At 41.8% G+C, this 23,453-nt stretch overlaps 1 protein-coding gene across 1 annotated transcript in view; it reads right to left on the bottom strand.

The window, feature by feature from the left end:
• Nucleotides 1–23,453, bottom strand: part of SCIN (scinderin) — a 147,809-nt gene that overhangs the window by 36,254 nt on the left and 88,102 nt on the right. The window contains exons 8-11 of the mRNA XM_040434063.1: nucleotides 21,020–21,108; nucleotides 15,592–15,807; nucleotides 11,329–11,450; nucleotides 9,375–9,465 (exon numbers count right to left, since the gene is read on the bottom strand). Of these exons, the coding sequence (XP_040289997.1) occupies nucleotides 9,375–9,465; nucleotides 11,329–11,450; nucleotides 15,592–15,807; nucleotides 21,020–21,108 (518 nt within the window). The remainder of the gene's footprint in view (nucleotides 1–9,374; nucleotides 9,466–11,328; nucleotides 11,451–15,591; nucleotides 15,808–21,019; nucleotides 21,109–23,453) is intronic.

The following is a 23,453-nucleotide window of genomic DNA, read 5'->3' as shown; positions in this document are numbered from 1 at the left end:
TTATGGCCTACTGCCACACCGACCTCAAACTGTCCTAAAACACGAGTAAATTGTATCTAGCCGGGGTCCAGCATTTTCTCATGGTAGAAGATCCAGACAGCAGGTTGGTCTTCATGTCCCAGGCTATAAGCGCCACCCTCAGGGGCATACAGAAGAGTAGCAGGGGGACCATCACAAATACACAGCCAGTATCAGGATAGCTTTTCAGGAAATTATCCACCTCCCTAGATGGAAATCCTTTTGCGCTCCTTTCCAGCACAGTCTTCAAAGCGGCCATGTATCTTGGTTTTTACAGGTTTTTGAGGCCAGGAGAATTCACCAGCGCTTCTGCCAAGGTTTATCTAGGGGTCACTTAGTCTGGTGTAACGACCATTTTATACTGTATCTTTTTTCTTCCAAAACATCCCAAGTCGGGCCGCCGGTAGAAATTAGGTACTTCCAGACTTCCAACGAATGGTACCCCGTCCAAGTTTTCCAGAAGTTGTTGACGGTCTTGGGTGACTCAGTCCCGGACAGCCCATTGCTTCCGTTCAAGGTCAGGTCCATCACCTCATCCCAGTTCATCTCGCAAATCTGCATGCTTACGGCCGGTTTAGGTCTTAACCCCAAAACTATTTCAGGGCATTCTTTCCGCATCGGGGGCGCATCCGCGGCGTCTAAGCACAATGTACCCAGCAACATTATTCGAAAAATGGGTCGCTGGCATTCTTCGTGTTATACTCTGCACATTCCGAATCCTCACGCGGAAATATCCGAAGCTTTCTGTAGTTTGGTTTTATGACTTGCTTGCACGCATTAATAAAATTATTTTCTACCCTACATGGCTTACTTTTTGCCCCCTTATAGGCCTACCCTCGTTCATGGCTAAGGGCACTCCTCCAGCCATCCAGTTCAGGTCAGTAATCAATAGTCAGGACAGGCTAGTCTGCGCCACTTGTCACAGTCCAGGTTCCTCTTCCTCCGTAGCCTCGACCACATATACAGTGGCGGAAATAATTATTTGACCCCTCACTGATTTTGTAAGTTTGTCCAATGACAAAGAAATGAAAAGTCTCAGAACAGTATCATTTCAATGGTAGGTTTATTGTAACAGTGGCAGATAGCACATCAAAAGGAAAATCGAAAAAATAACTTTAAATAAAAGATAGCAACTGATTTGCATTTCATTGAGTGAAATAAGTATTTGAACCCCTACCAACCATTAAGAGTTCTGGCTCCCACAGAGTGGTTAGACACTTCTACTCAATTAGTCACCCTCATTAAGGACACCTGTCTTAACTAGTCACCTGTATAAAAGACACCTGTCCACAGAATCAATCAATCAAGCAGACTCCAAACTCTCCAACATGGGAAAGACCAAAGAGCTGTCCAAGGATGTCAGAGACAAAATTGTAGACCTGCACAAGGCTGGAATGGGCTACAAAACCATTAGCAAGAAGCTGGGAGAGAAGGTGACAACTGTTGGTGCGATTGTTCGAAAATGGAAGGAGCACAAAATGACCATCAATCGACCTCGCTCTGGGGCTCCACGCAAGATCTCACCTCGTGGGGTGTCAATGGTTCTGAGAAAGGTGAAAAAGCATCCTAGAACTACACGGGAGGAGTTAGTTAATGACCTCAAATTAGCAGGGACCACAGTCACCAAGAAAACCATTGGAAACACATTACACCGCAATGGATTAAAATCCTGCAGGGCTCGCAAGGTCCCCCTGCTCAGGAAGGCACATGTGCAGGCCCGTCTGAAGTTTGCCAATGAACACCTGAATGATTCAGAGAGTGACTGGGAGAAGGTGCTGTGGTCTGATGAGACCAAAATAGAGCTCTTTGGCATTAACTCAACTCGCTGTGTTTGGAGGAAGAAAAATGCTGCCTATGACCCCCAAAACACCGTCCCCACCGTCAAGCATGGGGGTGGAAACATTTTGCTTTGGGGGTGTTTTTCTGCTAAGGGCACAGGACAACTTATTCGCATAAACGGGAAAATGGACGGAGCCATGTATCGTGAAATCCTGAGCGACAACCTCCTTCCCTCTGCCAGGAAACTGAAAATGGGTCGTGGATGGGTGTTCCAGCACGACAATGACCCAAAACATACAGCAAAGGCAACAAAGGAGTGGCTCAAGAAGAAGCACATTAAGGTCATGGAGTGGCCTAGTCAGTCTCCGGACCTTAATCCAATCGAAAACCTATGGAGGGAGCTCAAGCTCAGAGTTGCACAGAGACAGCCTCGAAACCTTAGGGATTTAGAGATGATCTGCAAAGAGGAGTGGACCAACATTCCTCCTAAAATGTGCGCAAACTTGGTCATCAATTACAAGAAACGTTTGACCTCTGTGCTTGCAAACAAGGGTTTTTCCACCAAGTATTAAGTCTTTTTTTGTTAGAGGGTTCAAATACTTATTTCACTCAATGAAATGCAAATCAGTTGCTATCTTTTATTTAAAGTTATTTTTTCGATTTTCCTTTTGATGTGCTATCTGTTACAATAAACCTACCATTGAAATGATACTGTTCTGAGACTTTTCATTTCTTTGTCATTGGACAAACTTACAAAATCAGTGAGGGGTCAAATAATTATTTCCGCCACTGTATATATATATACTGTATATTCCTGCGTATAAGACTACTTTTTAACACATGAAAATCTCTTTAAAAGTCGGGGGTCGTCTTATACGACGGGTGTTGTCTTATATGCCGGTATATGGCGTGCTGAAACTTACTTCCCAGCCGGACTGGAGAAGCTGTCCTTCTCCAGCTTCAGGGACAGGCGCCCTCTAGCTGAGCCACCGTGCGCTGCATCCCGGCCAGCCGCTCCTGAAGCAGCCCCCTCTTCCTGCTCTCAGTGGTTTTCTCATGCCGGCAGGATCACATTGCGTACTACCGCTCAAACCGTCTTGAAGACAAGGAGGGCTGGCCAGGCAGGGAGAGCTGACCCACCCAATCCAAGCAGGATTTGTATGCAGTGTGCACAGAAAATACCGGTACATCGCTTGCCGTGATTGGCTGGTTGTTGTATACTGGTTTGGATTGGCGATTCTGAGGGAAGGCAGGGGGAAGCAGGAGCATCTGCACTTCAGCCAATTCTAATGTTGGAACGGCGGATCTCTAATGAAGTTTGGTTTGCATCTTATCTGTGGTGAAAAAACAGAGTCTATCTGGGGAGCAGATACATGTGGTGGTGAATGCAGTACAGCATCAGTATCTGTACATACAGTACAGTATACAAATGGCTAACAGTCAAGACCCCATCATGGCTCTACCAGCAAGAAGAAAGAAATATGAAGACAGTTTCAAACTTAAAGTTGTAAACTATACCAGGGAACATAATAACTGCGCTGCTGCAAGACAATATGGAGTAACAGAAAAGATGGTTCGGGACTGGAAAGCAAATGAAAAAGCATTAAAGAGTATGCCAAGGGGTAAGTGTGCATTAAGAAGAGGCACCCCACATTGGCCAGAACTCGAAAAACATGTAGCAGACATGTTGAATGAGCATCGCCAAAACGGTTATGTAGTGACACGAAATAAAATACGTTTGTTTGCACTTCAGTCGGCCAAAAAATAACCCAGATCACAGCAACAGATTTAAGGCCACTGTATCCTGGTGTACTAGATTCTTGGAAAGGCATAATATGGTACTGAGGCAAAAGACGAAAATTGCACAACAATTACCTGCAGATCTTAATGCCAAAGTAAATAGCGTTGGAGGGGTAGTCTTATACTGCGAGTATACCCCAAACCCTATATTTTAACTGGAAAAGTTGGGGGTCGTCTTATACGCCCAGTCGTCTTATACGCCGGCATATACGGTATATATATATATACAGTCAGGTCCATAAATATTGGGACATGGACACAATTCTAATACTTTTGGCCCTATACACCACCACAATGGATTTAAAATTAAACAAACAAGATGTGCTTTACCTGCAGACTGTCAGCTTTAATTTGAGGGCATTTACATCCAAATCAGGTGAACGGTGCAGGAATTACAACAGTTTGCATATGTGCCTTCCACTTGTTAAGGAACCAAAAGTAATGGGACAGAATAATAATCAGAAATCAAACTTTCACTTTTTAATACTTGGTTGCAAATCCTTTGCAGTCAATTACAGCCTGAAGTCTGGAACGCATAGACATCACCAGACGCTGGGTTTCATCCCTGGTGATGCTCTGCCAGGCCTCTACTGCAACTGTCTTCAGTTCCTGCTTGTTCTTGGGGCATTTTCCCTTCAGTTTTGTCTTCAGCAAGTGAAATGCATGCTCAATCGGATTCAGGTCCAGTGATTGACTTGGCCATTGCAGAACATTCCACTTCTTCCCCTTAAAAACCTCTTTGGTTGCTTTTGCAGTATGCTTTGGGTCATGGTCCATCTGCACTGTGAAGCGCCGTCCAATGAGTTCTGAAGCATTTGGCTGAATATGAGCAGATAATATTGCCCGAAACACTTCAGAATTCATCCTGCGGCTTTTGTCAGCAGTCACATCATCAATAAATACAAGAGAAGCAGTTCCATTGGCAGCCATACATGCCCATGCCATGACACTACCACCACCATGCTTCACTGATGAGGTGGTATGCTTAGGATCATGAGCAGTTCCTTTCCTTCTCCATACTCTTCTCTTCCCATCACTCTGGTACAAGTTGATCTTGGTCTCATCTGTCCATAGGATGTTGTTCCAGAACTGTGAAGGCTTTTTTAGATGTCGTTTGGCAAACTCTAATCTGGCCTTCCTGTTTTTGAGGCTCACCAATGGTTTCCATCTTGTGGTGAACCCTCTGTATTCACTCTGGTGAAGTCTTCTCTTGATTGTTGACCCTGACACACATACACCTACCTCCTGGAGAGTGTTCTTGATCTGGACAACTGTTGTGAAGGGGGTTTTCTTCACCAGGGAAAGAATTCTTCAGTCATCCACCACAGTTGTTTTCCGTGGTCTTCCAGGTCTTTTGGTGTTGCTGAGCTCACCGGTGCGTTCCTTCTTTTTAAGAATGTTCCAAACAGTTGTTTTGGCCGCGCCTAATGTTTTTGCTATCTCTCTGATGGGTTTGTTGTGTTTTTTTCAGCCTAATGATGGCTTCACTGATAGTGACAGCTCTTTAGATCTCATCTTGAGAGTTGACAGCAACTGATTCCAAATGCAAATAGCAGACGTGAAATGAACTCTGGACCTTTTATCTGCTCATTGTAATTGGGATAATGAGGGAATAACACACATCTGGCCATGGAACAGCTGAGAAGCCGATTGTCCCATTACTTTTGGTCCCTTAACAAGTGGGAGGCACATATGCAAACTGCTGTAATTCCTGCACCGTTCACCTGATTTGGATGTAAATACCCTCATATTAAAGCTGACAGTCTGCAGGTAAAGCACATCTTGTTCGTTTCATTTCATTTAATTAGAATTGTGTCGATGTCCTAATATTTATGGACCTGACTGTATCTATATCAGACAGTATACATTTGGCATGTGCCACAAAGTGGTTTGAATGGAACCTAAATAGAATGTGTGACATCTAGTGGTGTATCTGAGTACTGCATGCATAAAATGAATTACTTCATTAATGTATAGTAATGTTGAGCGCGAATATTCGAATTGCGAATTTCAATTGCGAATATCGCCACTAGAATATAGTGCTATATATTCATATTTGCAATTAGTGTTGAATATTCTAATAGCAAATTTATCGCAAATGTATCGCAAATATATTACATTGCCGATTTTCGCAATCAAGTAAGCAATGACTGGACATCACAAATTCTCGAATTTTCAAATTTATGGCGAATATTCAGCGCAAAATTCGCGAAATATCACAAATTCGAATATTGCCTATGCCGCTCATCACTAATGTATAGATGAAATTCACTTTTAAACACCAGTTTATTCTCCATTTACATGTAAAGCTACAGTACAGCCACAGTAGGCTAGATAAATGTTTTTTAAAATTCTTGGGTAAAAAAAAAGGTGTATGGGCATCCTCCGCACTAGTAGTGTCATTAACTGTGTGGATAACTTACGCTGGACCTAAACATCTGATAACTTTTGGCAGTTGCCTCTGGTGTTGGTAGAATCTGACAATTTAATATGTAGCTCCACTTCCCCCTGATGTCTTCTGTTGGGCATGTTGAATTTTAACTTATTGCCTTTTGGTCAACTTAAAGATAAGCGGCAGTGGATGTGACTGGTGGCTGCTTATCTCCTTCTCCCTATGACAATTAGCATGCACACTCCAGGTTTCTTTTAGTCAGCACGGCAAGCAGGAAAATGGAGCCCTAAGCATTAGTAGTAATTATTAGTAAAAGCTGCATATACAGTCCTGATCAAAAGTTTAAGACCACTTGAAAAATGGCAAACAATCTTATTTAGCATGGCTGGATCTTAACAAGGTTCCAAGTGGAGCTTCAACATGCAACAAGAAGAAATGGGAGTGAGACAAAACATTGTTTGAGCATTTAATTTAATGAAAACAACGAATAAACTGAAACAGGCTGTTTTTCAGCTGATCAAAAGTTTAAAAAAACTAAACCCCCCCAAAACAGAAATCCAACTTCCAAACATGACCTCAGTAATGAGTAGCTCCGCCGTTATTGTTTCGGCATGCTTGATGCAAGCGTTTCCATGAGGTGAGTGGGAACATTTCTCCAAGTGGTGAAGACGGCCGCACGAAGGCCATCTACTGTCTGGAACTGTTGTCCATTTTTGTAAACTTCCCTTGCCATCCATCCCCAAAGGTTCTCAATTGGATTTAGATCTGGGGAACACGCAGGATGGGCCAAAAGAGTGATGTTATTCTCTTGGAAGAAGTCCCTTGTCCTGCGGGCATTGTGTACTGTAGCGTTGTCCTGTTGAAAAACTCAGTCGTTACCACACAGACGAGGGCCCTCAGTCATGAGGAATGCTCTCTGCAACATCTGGACATAGCCAGCGGTCGTTTGACGCCCCTGCACCTCCTGAAGCTCCATTGTTCCACTGAAGGAAAAAGCCCCCCAGACCATTATGGCGCCCCCTCCACTGTGGCGCGTAGAAAACACCTCAGGTGGGATCTGCTTGTCATGCCAGTAACGTTGGAAACCATCAGGACCATCAAGGTTACATTTTTTCTCATCAGAGAATAAAACTTTCTTCCACCTTTGAATGTCCCATGTTCGGTGCTCTCTTGCAAAGTCCAAACGAGCAGTTCTGTGGCGTTCAAGGAGACGAGGTCTTTGAAGATGTTTTTTGTTTTTGAAGCCCTTCAGTCTCAGATGCCATCTGATGGTTATGGGGCTGAAGTCAGCACCAGTAAGGGCCTTAATTTGGGTCGAGGATCGTCCAGTGTCTTGACGGACAGCCAATTGGATCCTCCGGCTCAGTGCTGATGATTTTTTTTTGGGTCTTCCACTTGACTTTTTTGTTCCATAACCCTCAGGATCATTTAAGAAATTCCAAATGACTGTCTTACTGCGTCCCACCTCAGCAGCGATGGCGCGCTGTGAGAGACCCTGCTTATGCAGTTCAACAACCCGACCACGTTCAAAAAGGGAGAGTTTTTTTGCCTTTGCCATCACAACGTGTGACTACCTGACAGAAAATGACAATGAATCCACATCTTTGCACAGATTTGGCCTTTTAAAGGCATGTGCTCCTAAAATTTGGATTAGCTGAAAAACAGCCTGTTTCAGTTTAATCGTTATTTTAAATTAATTGAATGCTCAAAAAATGTTTTGTCTCACTCCCATTTCTTCTTGTTGCATGTTGAAGCTCTACTTGGAACCTTGTTAAGATCCAGCCATGATACATAGGATTGTTTGCCATTTTTCAAGTGGTCTTAAACTTTTGATCAGGACTGTATGTGTCATATATTGTTAGAGTTACACTTTATATTTTATAACTCCCGTGGCTTGTTGAGAGTGTCCGGGAAGAGCTAGAGAAAACTAAGGAATGTTCTCCTTTTTTCCCTCCCTATAAAGCCAGCTCTGACAATATGTGGTCTACTCTCCAGTAGTCATGTGAACAGTTTGTGAAAAAAACGGCTCTTTCTACCCTTCTCTCAGCAGGAAATCTCAGCTTTGAAGCATTCTTCACATTTCAGATTACATTTCAGAATAAGCTCACCATTTAACGACTTGTAACTGCGCGTTTTTAGCAGTTTTCTCCTCTGCAGGCTATATCTATTATTCTCAGTTGCCTCTAAGCTGCTGGGTACAGACTGGCTGGAATAATATTTACCCATGCAGTGCACAGAGAGACAGAAGATTCTAGTCCTAAATTCTCCCTCAATTACTCAGAATTGCCTGCAAGCTCCATGTAAGACCTTGCGGAGAAGTACTGAACAGTATAGATGTGAATAAAGCACTTGGGCTGAGATATAACACTATTAACTGCAGAGTCCTGTCTGAGTTGCGTCCGTCTCTCTGTCTCACTCTGCTGCTTTCTGCTCCTCCCCTTCCCTCTCCATAGACTTCAATGGGATGATGTAATCCCATTCTTCAGTGAGCAGGCAGCCTGTCTTAGCTTTAACAAGACAAATGTATCACAACTTTCAGAGAGAAAGTTAGTTCAGAAAAGGTGGTGGTGGGAGAAAGCAGCTGATAACCTGAGAACAAGGCATTTTTATCTGATAAGATATATTACAAAGTTTCTTATATGCGCCTATACTTCTGATCTATGCAAAACTGTTTGAAAAGTGACCATTTAACTTGCATATTTTAAAAGCGGAGTCACTGTGGACCCCTTAAAGGATAACTGTCATATTTTTATTTTATTTGCTAGTTTATTAGAGATAGGCATGTATACCTGAGTTAGTCTGTCAATGATTGCCAAAAGATCTGTAATTACCTGATAATAACAGCTTTCATTAATGTCTCCTGTCCCTTTCCACTGCTCCCTTAAAAGACTGGCACTATGGCTCACCTGTCTCTGGCTAGGAAGACGGAGGGGCGGTCCTTCACACTGCATGCCTGCATTAGGCTTCAGAGTGAGGAGGCGTGTCTCTCAGTAATCCAATCTGATTGGCTGGCAGGGAGCTGCTGGCTACGGGAAGTGTGTATGTGACCTGAGGGAAAGCAGTTTTGGCCTCAGAGAACTGGCAGAGGAGCCATCTTGAGAACATCCTCATAATGTAGGATTCAAAACAGCCGTAACTAAGGGGAAAACTCAAGGAAAACAGTGGTAAGTGAAGAAACTAAAGATTGCTTTATGCATAATGCTGCTGCAGCAGTACCATATGCTAAAATAGATTTTTCTATGAAAATATGACAGTTATCCTTTAACTTTATATGTATGTAAATGCTTTTTTTTTTTTTTTTGGGCTTTCTACTGCATCCTCATCTCTATACACCAGTGATCTGTCGAGTAGCAGCAAGCTCTGCATGATTGTAACACTGACAGACCTGGACTGCTTGGCCCCCCAGAGAACGATCCAGCTGCACCGTCAGGAATGCCGAAGTGGTCAGCTCATCCCGTGTCGCCTTGGCTCCTTGCCTGGGAGGGATAAACACAAGATATCGAACGTTACATCATTTTTTGGAAATGCAACAATGAAAAATACATGAAATAACATAAAGTCCATAGAGTCAAATGTACCCTCCTGACACCAGGGCAATGTATACTGCTGGGTTCTAGGATGGCTTGATTACCCACAATACCAATCAGCTCATGGGTTCCGGGCACTGGTTTTTGGCCACATGGCGGTCCAATCACCCTAACTTTTTTTATTTTTTGGGTTACCGATATCCTTTCTGTATCGTTTTCTGCATGCACAGGGCGGTGTGTCTTATAGTCAGCAGTGGGGATGGAGGTGATCTCAGACCCACTTGATTGCTTCCTTAATGATCATAAGGCGCTCTGCCTGATCATTGAGAAAACCATGAGACTGATCATAGCTGACCTTCCCCTAACTCCCTGTCTGGCACTGTTCTGTATGAGCACAGGGGAGAAAGCTGAATGTGCTGTGCAGACTGGGCCACCAGGTATTAACCCTTTATTGTATCCTAAACAACCAGAGAACGCAAATTAACCACCTCATGTTCCCCTCATCACCAGGTAGCAAACGTCTATTTTAGTCCAGACCACGGGTCAGCATCTTTCGGAACTCCGGCTGTTGTGAAACTACCATTCCCAGCATACTCCATTCATTTCTGTCGAGAGTTCATAGATGAGCAGAGCAAGTATGCTAGGAGTTGTAGTTTCACAACAGCTGGGGCGCCGGAGGTTGCCTATCCCTGGTTTAGACAATTTGATAACAAAATATTAATTCCTACATCTACCACATACAGCCAGGGAACATATCCGCATTTTACTCTAGACCAGGGATGTCAAAATCGTGGCTCTCCAGCCATTGCAAAACTTTAACTTCCATCACGCCCGGACAGCCTACAGCTGTCATGGAATGCTGGGAGTTGTAGTTTTTAAACAGCTGGGGAGCCACATGTTTCACATTCGTTCTCTAGACCATTAGGAAACAAATATTAATTCCCATATATACCCAAGACCACCAGGGAACATGTCCCTATTATACTTTAGACCACCAGGGAACATGTCCCTATTATACTCTAGACCACCAGAGAACATGTCCCTAATATACTCTAGACCACCAGGGAACATGTCCCTATTATACTCTAGACCACCAGGGAACATGTCCCTATTATACTCTAGACCACCAGGGAACATGTCCCTATTATACTCTAGACCACCAGGGAACATGTCCCTATTATACTCTAGACCACCAGGGAACATGTCCCTATTATACTCTAGACCACCAGAGAACATGTTCCTATTATACTCTAGACCACCAGAGAACATGTTCCTATTATACTCTAGACCACCAGGGAACATGTCCCTATTATACTCTAGACCACCATGGAAAATGTCCCTTGTAAAACTACAACTCCCATTATGCTCTGCTGTAGGCTGTCCAGGCATGCTGGTAGTTGTAGTTTTGCAACAGCTGGAGGGCCGCAGCCAGCGGGGAATAAAATATGAACTCCCTCTCCTATGCTAGACCACCAGAACTATGGTCTCTAACCTCTTCGCTGCCGGCAGGAAGATCTTAACATCTTTACACCACTTGCAGGCAAGTAGCAGATTAATTAATCATAATAATGATAAGTAGAGCTGGTATAACTTAACCCTTTAATGTCTCAGATATTTTAGCCCTTAAACACTAGAGTATTGTTAACTTTACATTTTAAAAACGTGTATATTGTTTTCTCTTTTTTCATTCTTTATTATTGTTGTTCTTTGTTAGCTGCAATCATCCGCTGTCAACAACTCCTCATTTCCACTGAAGCATTACACAAGAATCGATTTCTCGATAAATGTGTGATGTGAGATGTGACAGCTCACCAGGTATAGATGATCTGCCCTTTAGGGTAAGTGTAGAGAATAATGTAACAGTCTCCACCAAAGAACTGTCCGTATGTGCTGGAATCTACAGGGACTCGTCCACTGCTTTCCACACGCCAAATCTAAAAAAGATAGAAAAAAAATTAATGTAACCGTAATATCTTCAAAACTATGGTCACCTTATATCATCTCACAATTTATATCCAGATAAAATGTACAAATTGAGCCACTCCTCTGGTGCAGTCACTGTGTACATACATTACTTATCCTGTACTGATCCTGAGTTACATCCTGTATTATACTCCAGAGCTGCACTCACTATTCTGCTGGTGCAGTCACTGTGTACATACATTACATTACTTATCCTGTACTGATCCTGGGTTACATCCTGTATTATACTCCAGAGCTGCACTCACTATTCTGCTGGTGCAGTCACTGTGTACATACATTACTTATCCTGTACTGATCCTGAGTTACATCCTGTATTATACTCCAGAGCTGCACTCACTATTCTGCTGGTGCAGTCACTGTGTACATAAATTACTTATCCTGTACTGATCCTGAGTTACATCCTGTATCATACTCCAGAGCTGCACTCACTATTCTACTGGTGCAGTCACTGTGTACATACATTACTTATCCTGTACTGATCCTGAGTTACATCCTGTATTATACTCCAGAGCTGCACTCACTATTCTGCTGGTGCAGTCACTGTGTACATACATTACATTACTTCTCCTGTACTGATCCTGAGTTACATCCTGTATTATACTCCAGAGCTGCACTCACTATTCTGCTGGTGCAGTCACTGTGTACATACATTACATTACTTATCCTGTACTGATCCTGAGTTACATCCTGTATTATACTCCAGAGCTGCACTCACTGTTCTGCTGGTGCAGTCACTGTGTACATAAATTACTTATCCTGTACTGATCCTGAGTTACATCCTGTATTATACTCCAGAGCTGCACTCACTATTCTGCTGGTGCAGTCACTGTGTACATTACATTACTTATCCTGTACTGATCCTGAGTTACATCCTGTATTATACTCCAGAGCTGCACTCACTATTCTGCTGGTGCAGTCACTGTGTACATGCATTACATTACTTATCCTGTACTGATCCTGAGTTACATCCTGTATTATACTCCAGAGCTGCACTCACTATTCTGCTGGTGCAGTCACTGTGTACATACATTACTTATCCTGTACAGATCCTGAGTTACATCCTGTATTATACTCCAGAGCTGCACTCACTATTCTGCTGGTGCAGTCACTGTGTACATTACATTACTTATCCTGTACTGATCCTGAGTTACATCCTGTATTATACTCCAGAGCTGCACTCACTATTCTGCTGGTGGAGTCACTGTGTACATTACATTACTTATCCTGTACTGATCCTGAGTTGCATCCTGTATTATACTCCAGAGCTGCACTCACTATTCTGCTAGTGGAGTCACTGTGTACATACATTACATTACTTATCCTGTACTGATCCTGAGTTACATCCTGTATTATACCCCAGAGCTGCACTCACTATTCTGCTGGTGCAGTCACTGTGTACATACATTACATTACTTATCCTGTACTGATCCTGAGTTACATCCTGTATTATACTCCAGAGCTGCACTCACTATTCTGCTGGTGCAGTCACTGTGTACATACATTACATTACTTATCCTGTACTGATCCTGAGTTACATCCTGTATTATACTCCAGAGCTGCACTCACTATTCTGCTGGTGCAGTCACTGTGTACATACATTACTTATCCTGTACTGATCCTGAGTTACATCCTGTATTTTACTCCAGAGCTGCACTCACTATTCTGCTGGTGCAGTCACTGTGTACATACATTACTTATCCTGTACTGATCCTGAGTTACATCCTGTATCATACTCCAGAGCTACACTCACTATTCTGCTGGTGCAGTCACTGTGTACATGCATTACATTACTTATCCTGTACTGTACTTATCCTGAGTTACATCCTGTATTTTACTCCAGAGCTGCACTCACTATTCTGCTGGTGCAGTCACTGTGTACATACATTACTTATCCTGTACTGATCCTGAGTTACATCCTGTATTATACTCCAGAGCTGTACTCACTATTCTGCTGGTGCAGTCACTGTGTACATACATTACATTACTTATCCTGTACTGATCCTGAGTTACATCCTGTATTATACTCCAGAGCTGCACTCACTATTCTGCTGGTGCAGTCACTGTGTACATACATTACTTATCCTGTACTGATCCTGAGTTACATCCTGTATTTTACTCCAGAGCTGCACTCACTATTCTGCTGGTGCAGTCACTGTGTACATACATTACTTATCCTGTACTGATCCTGAGTTACATCCTGCATTATACTCCAGAGCTGCACTCACTATTCTGCTGGTGCAGTCACTGTGTACAGTCGTGGCCAAAAGTTTTGAGAATGACACAAATATTAGTTTTCACAAAGTTTGCTGCTAAACTGCTTTTAGATCTTTGTTTCAGTTGTTTCTGTGATGTAGTGAAATATAATTACATGCACTTCATACGTTTCAAAGGCTTTTATCGACAATTACATGACATTTATGCAAAGAGTCAGTATTTGCAGTGTTGGCCCTTCTTTTTCAGGACCTCTGCAATCCGACTGGGCATGCTCTCAATCAACTTCTGGGCCAATTCCTGACTGATACAACCCATTCTTTCATCATCACTTCTTGGAGTTTGTCAGAATTAGTGGGTTTTTGTTTGTTCACCCGCCTCTTCAGGATTGACCACAAATTCTCAATGGGATTAAGATCTGGGGAGTTTCCAGGCCATGGACCCAAAATGTCAACGTTTTGGTCCCCGAGCCACTTAGTTATCACTTTTGCCTTATGGCACGGTGCTCCATCGTGCTGGAAAATGCATTGTTCTTCACCAAACTGTTGTTGGATTGTTGGAAGAAGTTGCTTTTGGAGGGTGTTTTGGTGCCATTCTTTATTCATGGCTGTATTTTTGGCCAAAATTGTGAGTGAGCCCACTCCCTTGGATGAGAAGCAACCCCACACATGAATGGTCTCAGGATGCTTTACTGTTGGCATGACACAGGACTGATGATAGCGCTCACCTTTTCTTCTCCAGACAAGCCTTTTTCCAGATGCCCCAAACAATCGGAAAGAGGCTTCATCGGAGAATATGACTTTGCCCCAGTCCTCAGCAGTCCATTCACCATACTTTCTGCAGAAGATCAATCTGTCCCTGATGTTTTTTTTGGAGAGAAGTGGCTTATTTGCTGCCCTTCTTGACACCAGGCCATCTTCCAAAAGTCTTCGCCTCACTGTGCGTGCAGATGCGCTCACACCTGCCTGCTGCCATTCCTGAGCAAGCTCTGCACTGGTGGCACTCCGATCCTGCAGCTGAATCCTCTTTAGGAGACGATCCTGGCGCTTGCTGGACTTTCTTGGACGCCCTGAAACCTTCTTAACAAGAATTGAACCTCTTTCCTTGAAGTTCTTGATGATTCTATAAATTGTTGATTGAGGTGCAATCTTAGTAGCCACAATATCCTTGCCTGTGAAGCCATTTTTATGCAACGCAATGATGGCTGCACGCGTTTCTTTGCAGGTCACCATGGTTAACAATGGAAGAACAATGATTTCAAGCATCACCCTCCTTTTAACATGTCAAGTCTGACATTTTAACCCAATCAGCCTGACATAATGATCTCCAGCCTTGTGCTCGTCAACATTCTCACCTGAGTTAACAAGACGATTACTGAAATGATCTCAGCAGGTCCTTTAATGACAGCAATGAAATGCAGTGGAAAGTTTTTTTTTTGGGATTAAGTTAATTTTCATGGCAAAGAAGGACTATGCAATTCATCTGATCACTCTTCATAACATTCTGGAGTATATACAAATTGCTATTATAAAAACTTAAGCAGCAACTTTTCCAATTTCCAATATTTATGTAATTCTCAAAACTTTTGGCCACGACTGTACATACATTACTTATCCTGTACTGATCCTGAGTTACATCCTGTATCATACTCCAGAGCTGCACTCAATGTTCTGCTGGTGGAGTCACTGAGTGCATACATTACCTATTTTCTACCGATCCTGGGTTATAACCTGTATTATTCTCCAGAGTGGCTTTTTATGTACATTATATCTAGATATAAACTGTTGATGAGAGGTGACACTGTTTCAGAGAAGCAAGACAAAAAAAAAGATTCTAAATTCAGCTCTTGGAGTAAATGAAGCATAAGATGAATAGCCTTACTTCAACTTTTCCAGATCCATCGTCCACCATATTGTGCTGGGCGGCCATTTCTGGTGATTCATGAAGTTTGGAGGCATCAAAGTCAACCTGCTTAATCTGAGCGATCCGTTCTGTGACGTAAACCTTCCCAAAGCCGTCACTCTGGTCCTGGTCCTTCCAGTCTTTGAAGAATTGTTTGAATATGGAAGTCTCCCCTCCTTCTGGGATCACTTGGATCTAGAAGCCATAAGAACATGATTCATCACTCAACTGGTTTGTGTTTTTATTTAAAGGGGCTTTCCATGAATTTTCAGCGAGGGAGAAAAATAAGCATGTGGTTAAAGGAGATGTGCTACATCTTTGGAAGCTGAGCTCTAGTGTGCTGTATGTTAGGTGCTCCATAGAGGCTTTAACTGTTCTTGTTCTTGCCCACATATCTCCCAACTAACCTTCTGGGTGTCAGATCTGTGAGCCTGTAGATGCCTGCACTGACACATCACCTGTAGTCTGCTGGGATTAGTGCTGAGCTATTCTGATCAGCCATGATGTCATATAATGCCGGAGGAGATGACTTTTAGCACATACATTTGGGTGGAGTGATGATGATGATGATGGTACAATAGACGAGAGTCTGCAGCGCCAGACCTGTTATGTACATGGAGCCGCAATGTCATTGAGTGAGCAAAGACTAAAATATATCTGCACCTACGGGAATAATCTCTGCTATTAAAAAAGGAGGAAATGTGAACTTAAAACTCAAAAAATATATTAAACTGATACGAACGGAATGGCTCTGTTTTACCAGTGATTGATTTAGGTACAGATATTGCTACCTCTCTGTCTCTTCTAATAAAAGATGTAGGTACAGATAGTACTGCCTCCCTGTAAATGATGTAGATAAAGATAGTACTGCCTCCCTGTAAATGATGTACAGTACAGACTAAAAGTTTGGACACACCTTCTCATTCAAAGAGTTTTCTTTATTTTCATGACTATGAAGGCATCAAAACTATGAATTAACACATGTGGAATTATATACATAACAAACAAGTGTGAAACAACAGAAAATATGTCATATTCTAGGTTCTTCAAAGTAGCCACCTTTTGCTTTGATTACTGCTTTGCACACTCTTGGCATTCTCTTGATGAGCTTCAAGAGGTAGTCCCCTGAAATGGTCTTCCAACAGTCTTGAAGGAGTTCCCAGAGATGCTTAGCACTTGTTGGCCCTTTTGCCTTCACTCTGCGGTCCAGCTCACCCCAAACCATCTCGATTGGGTTCAGGTCCGGTGACTGTGGAGGCCAGGTCATCTGGAGCAGCACCCCATCACTCTCCTTCATGGTCAAATGGCCCTTACTTTCAAAGTTTTCCCAATTTTTCGGCTGACTGACAGACCTTCATTTCTTAAAGTAATGATGGCCACTCGTTTTTCTTTACTTAGCTGCTTCTCCTCAACGCCACTGATGGTCCCAACCCCATTTATAAGGCAAGAAATCCCACTTATTAAACCTGACAGGGCACACCTGTGAAGTGAAAACCATTTCAGGGGACTACCTCTTGAAGCTCATCAAGAGAATGCCAAGAGTGTGCAAAGCAGTAATCAAAGCAAAAGGTGGCTACTTTGAAGAACCTAGAATATGACATATTTTCAGTTGTTTCACACTTGTTTGTTATGTATATAATTCCACATGTGTTAATTCATAGTTTTGATGCCTTCAGTGTGAATCTACAATTTTCATAGTCATGAAAATAAAGAAAACTCTTTGAATGAGAAGGTGTGTCCAAACTTTTGGTCTGTACTGTAGATAAAGATAGTACTACCTCCCTGTCTTTCCCTGTAGATGATGTAGGTACAGATAGTACTGCCTCCCTGTCTCTCCTGGTAAATGATGTAGGTACAGATAGTACTGCCCCCCGGTCTCTCCGTAAATGATGTAGGTACAGAGAGTACTGCCTCCCTGTCTCTGCCTGTAATATATGTAGCCATAAATAATACTGCCTTCCTGTCTTTCTGTGTAGATAATATAGGTACAGATAGTACTGCCTCCCTGTCTCTCCTTGTAAATCATATAGGTGCATATAGTAGTGCCCCCTGTCTCTCCCTGTGAATGATGTAGGTACAGATAGTACTGCCTCCCTGTCTCTGCCTGTAATATATGTAGCCATAAATAATACTGGCTTCCTGTCTTTTCCTGTAAACAGTGTAAGCATAGCTAGTACTACCTCTCTTTGTTAATTATGTCAGCATAGGTAGGTCTGCCTTCCTGTCTCTCCCTACACTAGATCTTGCAGAATGTCCATCTAATATACAGTGGGGGAAATAATTATTTGACCCCTCACTGATTTTGTAAGTTTGTCCAATGACAAAGAAATGAAAAGTCTCAGAACAGTATCATTTCAATGGTAGGTTTATTGTAACAGTGGCAGATAGCACATCAAAAGGAAAATCGAAAAAATAACTTTAAATAAAAGATAGCAACTGATTTGCATTTCATTGAGTGAAATAAGTATTTGAACCCCTACCAACCATTAAGAGTTCTGGCTCCCACAGAGTGGTTAGACACTTCTACTCAATTAGTCACCCTCATTAAGGACACCTGTCTTAACTAGTCACCTGTATAAAAGACACCTGTCCACAGAATCAATCAATCAAGCAGACTCCAAACTCTCCAACATGGGAAAGACCAAAGAGCTGTCCAAGGATGTCAGAGACAAAATTGTAGACCTGCACAAGGCTGGAATGGGCTACAAAACCATTAGCAAGAAGCTGGGAGAGAAGGTGACAACTGTTGGTGCGATTGTTCGAAAATGGAAGGAGCACAAAATGACCATCAATCGACCTCGCTCTGGGGCTCCACGCAAGATCTCACCTCGTGGGGTGTCAATGGTTCTGAGAAAGGTGAAAAAGCATCCTAGAACTACACGGGAGGAGTTAGTTAATGACCTCAAATTAGCAGGGACCACAGTCACCAAGAAAACCATTGGAAACACATTACACCGCAATGGATTAAAATCCTGCAGGGCTCGCAAGGTCCCCCTGCTCAGGAAGGCACATGTGCAGGCCCGTCTGAAGTTTGCCAATGAACACCTGAATGATTCAGAGAGTGACTGGGAGAAGGTGCTGTGGTCTGATGAGACCAAAATAGAGCTCTTTGGCATTAACTCAACTCGCTGTGTTTGGAGGAAGAAAAATGCTGCCTATGACCCCCAAAACACCGTCCCCACTGTCAAGCATGGGGGTGGAAACATTTTGCTTTGGGGGTGTTTTTCTGCTAAGGGCACAGGACAACTTATTCGCATAAACGGGAAAATGGACGGAGCCATGTATCGTGAAATCCTGAGCGACAACCTCCTTCCCTCTGCCAGGAAACTGAAAATGGGTCGTGGATGGGTGTTCCAGCACGACAATGACCCAAAACATACAGCAAAGGCAACAAAGGAGTGGCTCAAGAAGAAGCACATTAAGGTCATGGAGTGGCCTAGTCAGTCTCCGGACCTTAATCCAATCGAAAACCTATGGAGGGAGCTCAAGCTCAGAGTTGCACAGAGACAGCCTCGAAACCTTAGGGATTTAGAGATGATCTGCAAAGAGGAGTGGACCAACATTCCTCCTAAAATGTGCGCAAACTTGGTCATCAATTACAAGAAACGTTTGACCTCTGTGCTTGCAAACAAGGGTTTTTCCACCAAGTATTAAGTCTTTTTTTGTTAGAGGGTTCAAATACTTATTTCACTCAATGAAATGCAAATCAGTTGCTATCTTTTATTTAAAGTTATTTTTTCGATTTTCCTTTTGATGTGCTATCTGCTACTGTTACAATAAACCTACCATTGAAATGATACTGTTCTGAGACTTTTCATTTCTTTGTCATTGGACAAACTTACAAAATCAGTGAGGGGTCAAATAATTATTTCCCCCACTGTATGTAGGTACTGATATTACTGCCTCCCTTTCTCCCTCTGTAATATATGTAGGGACACTACTGCCTCCCTGCATTTCTCTCTATAAATGATGTAAGCACAGATACTGTTCTCCCCATCCCTGTCTTTCTCAGTAAGGCACAGATAGTACTGCCTCCCAGCCTACACCTGTCAGTGATTTAGGCACAGATAGTACTGCCTCCCAGCCTACACCTGTCAGTGATTTAGGCACAGATAGTACTGCCTCCCAGCCTACACCTGTCAGTGATTTAGGCACAGATAGTACTGCCTCCCAGCCTACACCTGTCAGTGATTTAGGCACAGATAGTACTGCCTCCCAGCCTACACCTGTCAGTGATTTAGGCACAGATAGTACTGCCTCCCAGCCTACACCTGTCAGTGATTTAGGCACAGATAGTACTGCCTCCCAGCCTACACCTGTCAGTGATTTAGGCACAGATAGTACTGCCTCCCAGCCTACACCTGTCAGTGATTTAGGCACAGATAGTACTGCCTCCCAGCCTACACCTGTCAGTGATTTAGGCACAGATAGTACTGCCTCCCAGCCTACACCTATCAGTGATTTAGGCACAGATAGAACTGCCTCCCAGCCTACACCTGTCAGTGATTTAGGCACAGATAGTACTGCCTCCCAGCCTACACCTGTCAGTGATTTAGGCACAGATAGTACTGCCTCCCAGCCTACACCTGTCAGTGATTTAGGCACAGATAGTACTGCCTCCCAGCCTACACCTGTCAGTGATTTAGGCACAGATAGTACTGCCTCCCAGCCTACACCTGTCAGTGATTTAGGCACAGATAGTACTGCCTCCCAGCCTACACCTGTCAGTGATTTAGGCACAGATAGTACTGCCTCCCAGCCTACATCTATCAGTGATTTAGGCACAGATAGTACTGTCTCCCAGCCTACACCTGTCAGTGATTTAGGCACAGATAGTACTGCCTCCCAGCCTACACCTATCAGTGATTTAGGCACAGATAGTACTGTCTCCCAGCCTACACCTGTCAGTGATTTAGGCACAGATAGTACTGTCTCCCAGCCTACACCTGTCAGTGATTTAGGCACAGATAGTGCTGCCTGTCTTTGGTGAGACATGCTGCAGCCTCTGTTTTCATTTTATTCATGTCGCTGGCATGAGAGCTGCAGTTTTTCACAGCATGCTGGGAATTGTGGCCCTACGACAATCAGACGGCCACAGGCTGGGCGTTCGGCCAATGTGAGGTTTGGTAACTCATGACTTATCAATGGGAACTGCGAAAGTGTGAAATTGACAGATTAATTTAATGACATAAACATTTTTCTGATCTTCTAAATGTCGAGAAGGTCTCTGAAATCCCAGACTATGGTCAGTCAGAAGTACAGAAGTGGCAGACAATAAAATTATGCAAGATTGCCACTAGGTGGCGACAAATTATTTCTTATTTAAAATGTTACAATTCTGCACACCATGTTTTATAATGAAGATTCGACTGTATGAAATTAATAAGCAAAATAAATATAACAGTACCTGAGTATTAAGGGGATAATTCATCTGTTTTATGAAATCCTCTGCTGTCTTCATGGCCGCCTTCCTCTCGCTCACATTTGCATTTTTACCTATAAGGTAATCAAGAAAAAAGGAAAAATGTTCATGAGAAGAGCAAAATGAAAAAAATAAAATAAAGAGTGCCCACAGACCCGGCACCGCACGGCGTACAAGTTGTTGCTTTCACTTGCTGCCAATCGACCCTGACCGGACGTCTGACTGACCTGTAACTTCCTGTGAGCCCACAGTCGGCTGGTCACTGACGAATGTGATGTGTGACAATGTGGGAGTAGTAGTACATACAGTATATAGCATGGAAGTGAGAGAAGGAGACAAAACTGCCTAATAACTAAATTCTACAGGAATATTAAATTTTAAGTGAATACTATATATATATATATATATATATACACAGCATATACACACACAAACATATAAAGTGCTAAAGAACAGAAGTTGGAGACTGTATGTCACTAGCAAGGCACTAACATTGTACATAGAAGCAGTATTATAGTAGGTATATTCTTGTAGATAGGAGCAGTATTATAGTAGTTATATTCTTGTACATAGGAGCAGTATTATAGTAGTTATATTCTTGTACATAGGAAACAGTATTATAGTAGTTATATTCTTGTACATAGGAGCAGTATTATAGTAGTTATATTCTTGTACATAGGAGCAGTATTATAGTAGGTATATTCTTGTAGATAGGAGCAGTATTATAGTAGTTATATTCTTGTACATAGGAGGCAGTATTATAGTAGTTATATTCTTGTACATAGGAGCAGTATTATAGTAGGTATATTCTTGTAGATAGGAGCAGTATTATAGTAGTTATATTCTTGTACATAGGAGCAGTATTATAGTAGTTATATTCCTTTACATAAGAGCAGTATTATAGTAGTTATATTCTAGTACATAGGAGGCAGTATTATAGTAGTTATATTCTTGTACATATGAGCAGTATTATAGTAGTTAAATTCCTGTACATAGGGGGCAGTATTATAGTAGTTATATTCTTGTACATAGGAGGCAGTATTATAGTAGTTATATTCTTGTACATAGGAGCAGTATTATAGTAGTTATATTCTTGTACATAGGAGCAGTATTATAGTAGTTATATTCCTGTACATAAGAGCAGTATTATAGTAGTTATATTCTTGTACATAGGAGCAGTATTATAGTAGTTATATTCTTGTACATAGGAGCAGTATTATAGTAGTTATATTCTTGTACATAGGAGCAGTATTATAGTAGTTATATTCCTGTACATAAGAGCAGTATTATAGTAGTTATATTCTTGTACATAGGAGCAGTATTATAGTAGTTATACTCTTGTACACAGGAGCAGTATTATAGTAGTTATATTCTTGTACATAGGAGCAGTATTATAGTAGTTCTATTCTTGTACATAGGAGCAGTATTATAGTAGTTATATTATTGTACATAGGAGCAGTATTATAGTAGTTATATTCTTGTACATAGGAGGCAGTATTATAGTAGTTATATTCTTGTACAAAGGAGCAGTATTATAGTAGTTATATTCTTGTACATAGGAGCAGTATTATAGTAGTTATATTCTTGTACATAAGAGCAGTATTATAGTAGTTATATTCTTGTACATAAGAGCAGTATTATAGTAGTTATATTCTTGTACATAGGAGCAGTATTATAGTAGTTATACTCTTGTACATAGGAGCAGTATTATAGTAGTTATATTCTTGTACATAGGAGCAGTATTATAGTAGTTATATTCTTGTACATAGGAGCAGTATTATAGTAGTTATATTCCTGCACATAAGAGCAGTATTATAGTAGTTATATTCTTGTACATAGGAGCAGTATTATAGTAGTTATACTCTTGTACACAGGAGCAGTATTATAGTAGTTATATTCTTGTACATAGGAGCAGTATTATAGTAGTTATATTCTTGTACATAGGAGCAGTATTATAGTAGTTATATTCTTGTACATAGGAGGCAGTATTATAGTAGTTATATTCTTGTACATAGGAGCAGTATTATAGTAGTTATATTCTTGTACATAGGAGCAGTATTATAGTAGTTATATTCTTGTACATAGGAGCAGTATTATAGTAGTTATATTCCTGTACATAGGAGCAGTATTATAGTAGTTATATTCTTGTACATAGGAGCAGTATTATAGTAGTTATATTCTTGTACATAGGAGCAGTATTATAGTAGTTATATTCATGTACATAGGAGGCAGTATTATAGTAGTTATATTCTTGTACATAGGAGCAGTATTATAGTAGTTATATTCATGTACATAGGAGCAGTATTATAGTAGTTATATTCTTGTACATAGGAGCAGTATTATAGTAGTTATATTCTTGTACATAGGAGACAGTATTATAGTAGTTATATTCTTGTACACAAGAGGCAGTATTATAGTA

The sequence above is a fragment of the Bufo bufo genome, chromosome 5 (genome assembly GCF_905171765.1).
Source record: "Bufo bufo chromosome 5, aBufBuf1.1, whole genome shotgun sequence".
NCBI classification, from domain to species: Eukaryota; Metazoa; Chordata; class Amphibia; order Anura; family Bufonidae; genus Bufo; species Bufo bufo.
The sequence above is the reverse complement of the archived record's forward strand: the minus strand, read 5'-3'. Positions and strand labels throughout refer to the sequence as shown.